The sequence below is a fragment of the Otolemur garnettii genome, unplaced genomic scaffold (genome assembly GCF_000181295.1).
Source record: "Otolemur garnettii isolate 467f Iridium unplaced genomic scaffold, OtoGar3 scaffold00172, whole genome shotgun sequence".
Taxonomy (NCBI): Eukaryota; Metazoa; Chordata; class Mammalia; order Primates; family Galagidae; genus Otolemur; species Otolemur garnettii.
In genome coordinates, this window is record NW_003852567.1 from 906,193 (window position 1) to 919,467 (window position 13,275).

General features: G+C 38.3%; 1 protein-coding gene across 1 annotated transcript in view; it reads right to left on the minus strand.

The window, feature by feature from the left end:
• Positions 1–13,275, minus strand: part of LOC100942765 (phospholipid-transporting ATPase FetA-like) — a 137,163-nt gene that overhangs the window by 83,709 nt on the left and 40,179 nt on the right. The window contains exons 3-6 of the mRNA XM_012811646.2: positions 9,238–9,290; positions 3,766–3,879; positions 2,603–2,701; positions 1,013–1,074 (exon numbers count right to left, since the gene is read on the minus strand). Of these exons, the coding sequence (XP_012667100.2) occupies positions 1,013–1,074; positions 2,603–2,701; positions 3,766–3,879; positions 9,238–9,290 (328 nt within the window). The remainder of the gene's footprint in view (positions 1–1,012; positions 1,075–2,602; positions 2,702–3,765; positions 3,880–9,237; positions 9,291–13,275) is intronic.

Sequence of the window (13,275 nt, forward strand, 5' to 3'; positions counted from 1 at the left end):
GTCTCTATCTTTCTTTATGGCTGCATAGTATTCCATGGTGTACATATACCACAGTTTGTTGATCCATTCGTGGATCAATGGGCACTTGGGCTTCTTCCATGAACAGTTCAAACATTTGAGAAAACAATCCCTCATGAGTAAGGACCACCTGACACGATCAACAACAGGATTAGATGCTTAAGCATTTCAGATGATTATATGATAAAAACTATAGCTACTGGTTTTCCTGTAAGTCCACCATGACAATGGCTGGACCTCAATTTTAAATTCTTTTAGGTTTGTACTCTCTTGTAATCATGCTCCCTGCTCACCCTGGTCACTCTTCCTTTCATACAATCTCTGCTTATTGAATTTTTTCCTGCCCCTTAATAGGAGCATTTCTCAACCTATGGGTCATGACCCACAGGAACTGGATTAAAGGGCCGCGGCATCAGGAAGGTTGAGAACCATTGCTTTATGGCTTTCATATTTTCCCTAACACAGAAATATGCCTGCCTCCTTCCATTCCTGCCAACACTTTAGAAAGCTATGACTAACCACCTCAGCAATGGGATCAACACCAATACTGTCTTTAGACTGTTATCAGGAAAAGTGACCTACTAAAAATCTATGTCAGAATCCATTAAAGTTATAAAGACAGATGTTTCTGTCTTGACCACTATACTAATAAAAATCACTTGGGATATTAGTATCATGTTATCATATGTTAATTGATTTAATATATATACACTTTGCTTTTATCTTTTTTTTTTTTTTTTTACACTTTGCTTTTATTTTCAGAGCTATTCTCTAAGGTAGAGAATATTACTTCTCCTTTATAGAAAGGAAAAATGAGGCCCAGAGACATCTGAGGTACCCTGGAAAGTTCATTCTAGATCTAGAAACAAATTCTTTTTAGGTCTTTTTACTGTCCCTAACTACCTTCCTAAAGTACTCAGTACATCAAGCTTCAGCAAAGACATCCCTCCTCTAGGACTGGTCCTACTTAAACCGGCTTCCCTAGAAGACTTACCTGCCATTCATCAGGAGTAGAACAGAACGGTTGTTGACTTGATTGTCATTTTGGTGCCTTTTCTACAATCACACAAGAAAATGTTCAGGAAGCAGATCTATAGCAAACTGCATGTAGAAGGTTAATGTTTTCAAATATCACCTAATGTAGCTCCCCCTTTTTCTCCTTCCCTAAAGACCTTCTACCATTAACCCTCCCACTAATCCAGGGAGAAGAACCAGACAAAATCTTGATTTTAAATATCAAAACCTAAAATCCTAGGGGAACGAGAACAAACAACTTATGTCAAATGGTTCAGAGGCCAGAATATTAGTACAAAATGATGGGCAGGTCTATAGAGTTTCACATACCTTAACAGGTGCAGGGAAAGTTAGGGATTCTCAAGCATGCTCCCCCCTCTACTGCCAGCCGTAGTCGACATGCAGAAGCTACTACAGTGGGTGCACTAAGGAAAGAGGCCAGCACAAAGACCAAAGAGAAGGGGAACAAATATAGGGCATGTTCTGATGTCAGAATTCATAGGAATCTCCTCCTTCTAATTGAGATTACTCCATGGGAAAAGGGTAGGACTGAGAGGGTTCAAAGAGAATCTAAAATGTGTCAGAATTCAGAATTTTCCAAATATTTCTCCTAACGAGACTGAGTTCTAAACCCCAAGTAATGAGGTTATCTTGAATTGGCAAGTTAATTTTCAGATCGCATTAAAAAAGTTGGGGTCAGAGGTGTATGTGTGGTTATTAGGTAAATAAGGTCAGTAACAGAGAAATTTAGTTTTGCACATCTGAGTTCTGACTGAAATTTAAGGTAGGACATGTGTTTAAAGAGTAAGAAAGTGCTAGAGAAACATCCGTGCTCTCAAACTTTGCTCTAAAAATCTATCCTGACAAAGTGAGAAGGGAAACTGTGGGGCAGGTCAGCATAACTGGCTTCCCACATCTTACTAATAGGCATGGCAGTGGGTCCTCGCCCTCACCATCTTTGCTGGGTCTGTTGTAAGAAGCAAAGAGGAAGCCTAGCAGCACTCAGTTTGACTCAGGAAGGGAGCTGGCCTCAGCTTATGTCGTGAGGCTTTTAAAATCAGAGTTCCTGACTGCTGTATATACTTAATAGAATTTAGAGTTGTAAAAGGACACAGAGAGAGTTGGAGAGGAGAAAGGAAATTCAGAGAGAGAAGAAAGAGAAAGAATGGGAGAAAAAGGGAGCACGGACAGAGGAAAGAAAGGAAAAGGAATATAAACTGGAAGAAGGTGAGCAGAGAAAGAAGGATAGAGCAAAGCCAGAGAAAGCTAAGAGGGGAGTAAAGGAACAGTGGGCTATTAAAGATGGAAGGAGGCCTGGAAAGGGAAAGGTGGCTAAACAGAGTGGCAGTAGGAAGACAGAAAAGGGCCTTGCCTTGCCCCTTCCGGCTATGCATAGACCACAATCTTGGGCCTATGGGAACTACATATTCATCTGGGATGAGTAAGGAAATAAGGAAGAGAAATATCTCTTTCTGTTTAGTGCCTCTTCTTAGCACTAGATAGTGTTAGGAAGTCCTTCTTGCCCTGACTAGGTACAGTGAGGGACTAGAGACCCAGGAAGCCACTTCACCAGGTCATCGATGGCATCTTTCACTGCTGTTACGGACAGCACCACTACCAGGGGTATCACAGTTGTATACCAGGCCAAGGAGGAGATCTGGGGAATCAACTGAGAGAAGGAAAAGGAGAGAATAATGAGTCAGAAAAGTCAAAGAAAAATATATTTCCTCCCAATCCCTTACCCCCACCACCATTTTCATCTCCACAGGTTCATAGGCAACCCAACTATCCTAGTTACTTCCTGCTGTTGTAGACTTCATAGAACACTCAAAACATAAGTAAACATTTCCCAAGGAATGCTAAAAAAAAAAAAAAAAGGCTATTAAATTGCTCCCTATCTGTTTTGAACTCCATTACCTTCCTCTGGATGGCAAAGGGCCATTTCTTCCCCAATAATGAAAGGTAATGGGGTAGGGGAATAAGAGCAGACGAGAAAACCATGTGCTGTCCACCCCCTTCAGCCCAAGCAGAAGTGAGACAATCTGTCCCTATCTCCCAATTTGGGCCTATCCTAGTCTGCTTCCTTTCTTTGTACTGGCACTCTTATATTCTAAATCATGCTCCTTCCTCAGCACTCCCATGTGCTTATTTTCTGTCACCGAGTCTGGGACAAGAAAAATAGGGTTGCATTTGGGGTTAGGGTGAAGAATCTATGGTCCCCTATGGTTAAGCTGAACTGTGTGAACTGTGGCCATGCAGCCATGATAAGGAGCTCCTCATTCCTTGGGATTTGGTGAGCTTATCTCCTTTTTCTGGTAGAGGCTTGTTTCATATGGGCTAACAAATACTCTAAGGGACTAGCCTGAGACACCAGCCATCCATTTGCTTGTTTTCTAAACAGAGGAGACTTCTGTTTAGGGAATGCAAAAACTAACTATAGAGCCTGACCCCATAGTGGTTGATAAAACACTCTGTAGTAAAGATGAGAGAAAAACATAATTTAATTCAAGTTGAGGGGCTGGGGAAGTAAAGAGGGAGGAGGAGGGGGAAGGAGAGGGATTAGCAAGCTCTCATCTAATAGGCACAATGTAGGGATATATGGCATACCTCCTGGGTAAAGGGCTCAACTACAACTTGGACTTTACCTAACAAACACAAATAATGTAACCTAATCATCTGTATCCTCACATTAAACTGAAATTAAAAAAAAGAAAAGGGCCCCAAAGGCAATACCTGTAGGAATAGTAAAATGAGGAAATATGCATTTGCAAGTCTCTGGAATTGTTCAAATAGGTTCAAGGGCAGGAAGTTAACGACACTATATTTTGAGGTCTTTATGGTATTGTTCTGTGAGTAAAAAAAACCACACACAATTAGAGGAACAAAAGACAGTTCAAAACTGGGTTGATAGGTAGCTACCCTCACCTACCTCCAAGTCTTAACTAAAAAGACCAAGACTACTCCATGAAATGGGAAAAAGCCACCAAAGTTCCCCCCACCACAGGGAGGGAAAGAGGAAAGACGTGTCTAATTTCCCCCCTTTCCTTGAGAACCAGAGAGGCCTAGGGATGGCAAGGCTGCTCCACATGGTAGTTTCTCTGGGGCCAGAATGCATCTCTGCCCCGATAGAGTTCTTTCTTTATTGATGCTATTAATAATAATAATAATAAGCAAATCAGAAATAAAAATAAAAATTTACATTTACTGAGTACTTACAATATGCAAGGCACTATTCTAAGCATTTTATATGGAGCAACCCACTTAATCCTCACAATAATTCTGTGAGGTGAATACTACATAATCACATTTGAGGATGAGGAAATGGAGGCACTGAATCCAGTGGTCTCTGCTGAAGCTTATCTTAGCCTGGCAAACTTAGTTTGGTGTGTCTTTACATGTTACTTTCAGTGTTGAAGGATGTCAGATGCTAAAAGCAAAGAATTGTCTTTCAACCCTTGCTAACTAAAGGTTTCTATACTGGTCACTGCCAGCATTAGAGAATGATTTGGCCCCTGATTATCCTAGGAAGATTTGAATAGCTTTGGCCTATTAGCTGGCTAAGCTAAAATTCTGCTGAATGAAATTGGGAATTTGTCAATCTTCTTAATCCTGATCTCAAGATATTGATGAGACTATCTTACTTTCTACCTTTGGGTCTTAATCATATATCCTAAGATGTCAGAGCTTCAATCTAAGAGCTCAAGAAAAGTAGGAGAATAAGATCAAATAATTCTCTAAGAACAGGGCTTCTCTCCTATCTCCTCCATTCATAAGGCCAAACAAAAGAATAAACCGACCTGCAGGCCTGGAATACAGATACAGCTCAAGTGTGAAGAATCTTACTGGGTCCTGCTTTGGAAGGACATCAAAATCCTTCTCTTGGAGAATTAAAACTATTCAGTCCTAAGGCTGAAACTGTAATCTTGGGTCTGTAACCAGGAACTTAGAGAGGTTACTTAGCTGAGCCTTGCCCAAGCTCTATCTCCCCAGAAGAGAGAAGCTGGTCAAATAGCTTATTACTTAAGAATTTGGAGATCCGATCCAAGGTAAACATAAGATTTCCTTGGTGTTTGCCAAAATTTTCCAATTAATAATTAATAAAACACTGCACCATTTCTCAAAGTGTGGTCTGTTCATAGCCCTATTCTGGGCTATACTAGTGGAGGCTGAAAAAGAATTAGACAGGATCTATCCTGGAGTAGCTCATAGGTCTGTCTTTAATGAAGTTCTAATGAAATGATGTGTAAGGGCCCTTCTAGTCTTGAGACCATATTATTCTAGCACAGAAATAGTTTTCTTTGATCATAAGATACTCTGATTTTCTCAGTGTCTAAGTCTACATGGCTCTGATAGCTCTAGATCAAAAGATCTCCTGAAAGGTGGCCTCACTGAAGTAACTGGCCTTCACTGTTGAGTCTCCATCTGATTACATAGTCATTTAATGAGTATTTTAGGTTTTTACTTATTTTTACTTACCTGGATAGTATTTGTTTAGCAAACCAAACCAAAAGCTATGCTGATTCTGCCTTAAGATAGAAGTACCAGTATTTCTTTACTAACTTGGCAACTAGATTGTTTTGTTCTACTCTGAAATATGAAACCAGAAGCAGTATCTTAGGAATGCAGAACATCTCCTTAACTATGAGCTTGATCAGTATTTAATTCTTCTGGCAGAGATGATAAAATGTAAGCATAATAGAGGTGGTAGATTTTGATTTGATTATTTATTTATTTGTTTGGGCTCTGATATAGGACTGAATGCTAAATGGGGTAACAGAAGAAAACAGAAGGCCAAGGATATAATGGGAATCAGAAGTTAGGAAGAGGGAAAGGAGTCAGAGTGGGAAAATTAGAGGATTAGGAGGAACACACGTGATGCACAGGGCCAGGGAAATGAAATGTTGCTAAATGTGTAACAATTAGTCAAATATGTTTATTTATTCATTAAATATTCAGCATACATTTACTGAATGCCAGGTATGTACCAAACATTATGATAGGAACAATGGGTGTAGCAATGAATGAGACAGATGCCCTTTTTCCAAAGGATAATAGTTTCTTGGAAAAAGATAACTAAAATTTTCATACCATATTTAATTGCCACAACCACCATGCAAGGTGACCATTATTCCATTTTAAAAATGAAAAACTGAAGATAAGAGAATTTAAACAACTTGCCGAAAGCTTCAATGCTAATAAGGGGAAGAGCTGTGTTCAAATTCAGATCTGTCTGATACCAAAACCTAGTTTTACTGTATCCCACTGCTTCTTTTGCAAATATAAAAGAAAGGGGAAATATCTGTTCCCTATTGTCAGACCTTGAGGATTGTTATTATTCAGAACCCCTCGAACACAGCAAAACTAATATCTGACAAAGACTATAAACATATTTGATTATGTACAAGGCCTGACAATTAAGTTCATGAACTTTCCACCAAGTACTTACATTGCCAGTACTGTACAAATAATTTGGTAAGGTTTCATAACCTTGGTACGTTAGGAACTCACAGCTGTGTTTGTGTCAACATATGGTGGTGTCTTTCTGACTGGTGTCCATTATTGTTGAGTGTTTTGTGTGCCTTCGTGAGAATGTCAGAGCTTGAATTAGAGCAACAAACAAACATCAAATTTCTTGTTAAACTTGGCAAGAGTAGAAGTGAAATCAGGGACATGTTAGTCCAAGTTTATGCACATAATGCCATGAAGAAAATGGCAGTGTGCAAATGGATTAAATGTTTTCTGAGGGGAGAGAGTGCATCACTGATGAAGAGAGGTGAGGGCGTCCAGTAATGAGCAGAACTGACAAAAACATTGCAAAAAATGGTTGAATTATTGGCTAACTGTGAGAAGCAAGCAGATCAAGTAAATATTGATAGAGAACCAGAAAAATCTTAACTGAAAATATTAGCATGAGAAAGGTATGGCTCTTACGTCACAACAATGCACCAGTTCACACAGCCTGCTCTGTGAGGGAGCTTTTAGTCAGCAAACAAATAACTGTATTGGAATACCCTCCTTATACACCTAACATGGCTCCCAAGGACTTTTTTTTTTACTTGAAGATAAAGGAAATATTGAAAGGAAGACATTTTGATGACATTCAGGATATCAAGGGTAGTATAATGACAGCTCTGATGGCCATTCCAGAAGAGAGTTCCAAAATTGCTTTGAAGGGTAGACTAGGCACTGGCATCAGTGCATAGCTTCTCAAGGGGAGAACTTGGAAGGTGATGTAGTGATACTCGGCAATGAGGTATGTAGCACTTTTCCTAGGATAAGCTCACAAATTTAACTGTCATACCTTGTGTGTATGTCTACTAAATGTACATGTATATACAGTAAATGCATGAATGAAATAACATATATCTACAAACATTGTTTGTAACCATAAAGATTGAAAACACTCCAAATGTACATTTTAAAGAAACCAATTAAATAACTATGTTAAATCTGCGAAGGAAATATTAGAAAGGAAAAATCTGTTCTTTTTTTTTTTTGAGATAGAGTCTCAAGTTGTCGCCCTTGGTAGAGTGCTGTAGCATCACAGCTCACAGCAACCCCAGACTCTTAGACTTAAGCGATTCACTTGCCTCAGCCTCTGAAGTAGCTGGGACTACAGGCACCTGCCACGATGCCTGGCTATTTTTTTTTGTTGCAGTTGAGTTGCCACTGTTGCTTTAGCAGGCCCAGGATGGGTTTGAATCTGCTAGCCCTACCCACCGAGCTATGGACATGCCCCAAAAAAGCTATTCTAAAATCATTATTATGAATTATTGCTAGGATATATTGTTTAGGTTCAGAATACTGTAAAAAGGTGGGAAAATAACATAAAGGGGGTGCCAAAAAGTGATACACATTTTAAGAAGTCTTATTGGAAGTAAAATTGATCATTCCCCCAAAGTGTACAAATTGCAGGTAAAATGGATAAGTGTGGCATGTCTAGGTAACTTGACCAGTAATGGTACCTTCAATTCAATTTGAAAGCAATAAATAGATAACATCTCTTAAAATGTGTATACATTTTTTGGCACCCTCTATATATTTGTATTTGCTTTATTTGCACAAAGATGAATATACAAAAACCTAGTAAATGTGGTTTCTTTTTTTTTTTTTTTTGAGACGGAGCCTCAAGCTATCCCCCTGGGGGGAGTGCCATGGCCTCACAGCTCACAGCAACCTCCAACTCCTGGGCTCAAGTGAGTCTCCTGCCTCAGCCTCCCAAGTAGCTGGGACTATAGGTGCCCGCCACAGCACCGGCCATTTTTTGGTTGCTGCCATCATTGTTTGGCGAGCCCGGGCTGGGGATTCGAACCCGCCACCTTAGGTGTATGTGGCTGGCGCCTTAGCCGATGGAGCCACAGGTGCCGAGCTGTAAATGTGGTTTCTTATAAGGTACAGATTTGACAAGGATGGGGTGTTGGAACGTGACCTCTCTTTCTTCCCTCCTTCCTTCTTTCCTTCCTGCCTTCCTTTCTCTTTCTCTTTTTCTCCTTTCCTTCTTTCTTTCTGTCTTTTTTAGAGGCAGAGTTTCACTCTGTCACCCTGGGTAGAGTGCCATCATGTCATAGCTCATAGCAACTCTTAGGCTCAAGAGATCCTCTTAGGCTAAGAGATCCTCTTGCCTTAGCCTCCAGAGTAGCTGGGAGGACAGGCACCTACCACAATACCTGGCTACTTTTTTGGTTTTTGTTTAGTGGAGATGGGGTCTCACTTTGCTCAGGCTAGTCTCAAACTTCTGAGCTCAGGTGATCCATCTGCCTTGGCCTCCCAGAGTGCTAGGATTATAGGTGTGAGCCACTGCACCTGGCCTACTTTGCAATATATTCCTTTTTATGGGTTACTTTGTCATAAATACATAATAAGTGAAAAATGAATAAGCCAACAGAAAATGAGAAAGATCATTACTAGGTAGTTTCCAGGAAAAAGAATACAAAAGGTAAATTAACATGATAATTAACATAAAAAGATTCTCAATCTCACTCAGAATTAAGGAAAGATAGATAACAAAATGTTTTTCATCTAAAAGCCTTGCAAAGATGAAAAAGAGTAATAATAACCCAATTTGGCAGAAATGTGGAGAAATATAGACAGGAGAATCTGTGTTGTAAGATCATCTCTACAATGAATTTACTGCCCTCCCCAAAAGGGCAATATTATAAGAGAATACCTGCCCCCTTCTAAAATAGCCAGAGGCATAATACTCACTGGATATCCAAAATTATAGTTGAGTCCTCTGTTGTTGGCTTGCAGATATCTCTCTTGTTATGAAAAAAGAGGAGAGAAATAATGAGAAGGATGACCCTCTGTAGATCAGTCTGGGATTCTGGCTGTTAGTGAAGACTTTGCTAGATCAGATTCCCATAGTTTCTTGCTAAGGATATCTGTCTAAAACTGGGATTTTATCTCTTTATTCAAAGAATCAAACAATATAATAGAAATGAATATCCTCACACATTGCAGCTTTCTGCAGGCAACAGGACTAGTAACTTCTGAAGAGTTCTCCATCATCAATGCTTCTAGTATTTTCTAGATTATGTTACCATAGACAACAGAATGGCCTATACCAAATTTATTACCAAACCCAGAAACCCAGCCCTCCCTCATAAGTCAATTCCAGCACCTTGTCTTAAGATAGCCTTTCTTAAATGTGCTTAAATTAAATGTGTGTAAGCTAATAAATCATTACTGACAGTAACATTAGGAATATTTAGGCAGATGGAAGCTAGGGAGTCATCATGCTTTGCTATTCTGACCTCATTTGGAATGTGGGCCCAATGACAAATCATCCATGTCGTAAAGGTAAAACTTGATACCCTCTGTTTAGGGTTGCAAAATTTTGCAAATAAAAAACACAGACACAAAATGAGTATGTGCCTAATATTCATTTGGGGCACAACATACTAAGAAGTTATTCATTATTTAATGAAATTCAAATTTAACTGAGAATCTTTATTTTTTTCTGGACACCTGCCTCTGTTGTTCAGGTTAGGAAAAGCTCCAAAACATTATTTCTATTGTTGCTTTACTTTTACAAACAAAGATAATTCTAGAAATTAGCTCTAGAAACTTTCAATGTATGTTTTTTCTAAACAACTTTGTTGAGATATAATTTCTATACCACATAATCCACCTATTTAAAATGTGCAATTTAGTGGTTTTTAGTATACTCCCAGAGTTGCCCAACCTCACTGTCTATTTGCAGGTTTATGTAAATTAGCATTTGTTGTAGAGCATTCTATTACTAAGGCTCCAATTAACTTTCTGCTCTACATGCCAAAGTATCGATATCCTCCTTCCTGCTAGTTATTTTTCTTTTTTTCCCCTTTTCTGTCCTTTCCTTTTAGTTTGTCCAATTCAGTTATTTTCACTTTGTGACTACACTTTTATTAATTTTTAAAATTACTCAAAGTAATATATAAATATATTTGTACTATAAATATTCAAAAACAGAAACATAGAAAAAAGTTTCCTTTCCTGTGCCTTTCTCTCCTCTTTCTTTTCCTAAGGAAACCACTATTAATCGATTGGTATATATCCTTTGGGTCCCTTCTTTTTCAGGGCATTTACATACAAACATATACATATATATACACACGCCTATAGATAGGCTTTTTTTTTTTTTTAACAAATGAGATCCTACTATATGCATTGCTCTGCAAGTTGATTTTTCTTTTCACACTCTGTATTGGGGATTTTTCCATGTCAATACATAACAGGTTTGCCCCATCCATTTGAATCCCTTAATAACTAGTGTTATTTAACACAATGGCCCTCTCTCAATAATTGTTAATAGTGTTTATTTTTGTCTGTGGTGGTGATGATGACGATGATGATATTTGCAGAAGTGTATGGATGGTAGAAAAGAGGGAAGGAAGAAATAAAATAGATGTGACAGTCTTATAAACTCTTCAGGACAGAAGGAGTTAGGGAATCTAATAGAATCTATGCATAACATGTATGCAAAACAGCAAAGCAATAGTTCAAGACAGGATATAAATAAGATTTTAAATAAATTGTAGAGACCCAGAGAATTTAAATCATAAGTGTACATAAAAACTTACATACAAATGTTTATAGTAGCATTATTCATAATAGTCAAAAAGTGAAAACAATCCAAACATCCATCAACTGATGAGTGAATAAACAAATTGTGATATAGCCAATCCCTGGAATAGTATTCAGGGGATTCACTATTAAAAGAAAGGAAATACTGATACATGTTAACAATATGCACGGACCTTGAGAACATTAAGTGGAAGAAGCCAGACACAAAAGGCCACATATGATATGATTCTATTTATATGTCAAGTCTACAATAGGCAAATCCACAGAAACAGAAAGTCATTTAGTGGTTGCCAGGGTCTGAGAGAAGGAAGGAATTGGGAGTGACTACTAATGGTATACAGTTTCTTTTCAGGGTGATAAGATTAAAATGTTAAAATTAACAGAACCCTGAATATACTAAAAAGCACTGAATTGCATGCTTTAAAAGGGATAATTTTGTAGTACATCAATTATATCTCAGACTGCTATTTTTTAAAAAACTGTAGAAACCAAGCACTATAGGAATTTAGGAAGGAGAGATAATTGAATTGGGGGCACTGTTGAAGAAGGCTTCACTGAGAAGTTCTTGTACTAATCCTAAAAGATGAATACAGGTTGATTAGGTAGAGATGTAGGGGGCATATTTCTAGGTAGGAAAAGTAAGTTGGTTTGGCATTGAGACTGGGCAAGTTGCATGATAGTACAATAGACAGGAAAAATCTGAAGCAGGCAGAAAACAAGGTCTTAAAGTCAGACTTTAATATTAAGCTAACAATCTTAACTTGTTTTTTTTGTTGTTGTTGTTTGTTTGTTTGAGACAGAGTCTTGCTCTGTTGCCTGGGCTAGAGTGCTATAGCCTCAGCCTAGCTCACAGAAACTTCAAACTCCTGGGCTCAAGCAATCCTCCTGCTTCAGCCTTTATAGGCACATACCACTAGGCCCAGTTAATTTTTCTATTTTTAGTAGAGCTGGGGTCTTGCTTTAGTAAAGGCTTATCTCTTAACTCCTAACCTCAAGTGATCCTCCTGCCTTGGCCTCCCAGAGAACTAGGATTACAGACATGAGCCATTGCACTTAGATGATAATCTTAAATTTTATCAGGTAGCTGACAGGGAATTCCAGAAAGAGTTTGAGCAGGAGAAAATGTGATAAAACTGGAGTTTCAGAATTTCCAAAAAATTAATAACAAAGGCTAATTAATGTAATGATAGATTTATAGAGGACCAGACTGCAGACTAAAGACCACTTACAAGACTGTTGCAATAGTTAATACTTAAAGTGATGAAAGCCTGAACTAAGAAGGTGGTAGAAAATAGAAACGAGAGGGTAGAAAATAGAAAAGACAGGGTAGATAACAGATGTTGGAACTAGTCAGTATTTACTCCTTTTTAAAATTTATTATTTTTTTTTTATTGTTGGGAATTCATTGAGGGTATAAGAAACCAGGTTACACTGATTGCATTTGTTAGGTAAAGTTCCTCTTATAATTGTGTCTTGCCCCCCAAAAGGTGTGTCACACACCAAGACCTCATCCCCTCTCTCCTTCTCTCTCTGCTCTTCCTTTTCCCCATCCCTCTCTCTCCCTTTCCCCACCACATCCCTCCTTATCTCTCTCTCTCTGCTCTCTCATTCCCTCACCCTCTACCATGTACTAGGTCATTGATTGTCCTCATATTAAAATTGAGTACACTGGATTCATGCTTCTCCATTCTTTTTTTTTTTTTATTTGACAAATATTTACTGGATATCTTTTAGGTGACAGAAACCATTTAGGGCACTTAGAGTATGTCAGTGGAGCCAATTAGAAAATAATTCCTGAATACATTTCATTCAAGAGACAAAAATACAAAAGACATGACAAGTGACTTTTATAGTATAGAAGAAAGTGATACGGAAATATGAAAATGTACAGCAAAGTAAAATGAACTGGGAGGACCAGTCAGGGGAGCAGAGGGCTGGATTGCAGTTTTTAATTTTTATTTTTTTAATGGGGTTGCATTTTTTTTTATTAAGTGATAGCTGTGCACATTAATGCAATCATGGGGTACAATGTGGTGTTTTCATATACAATTTGTATTATTTTCATCAAACTGGTTAACATAGTCTTTATGTCATTTTCTTATTGTGTTAAGACATTTATATTCTACTCTTAGAAAGATTCACTTGTACCCTTGTAAGATAAACCATAGAAGTGATCCC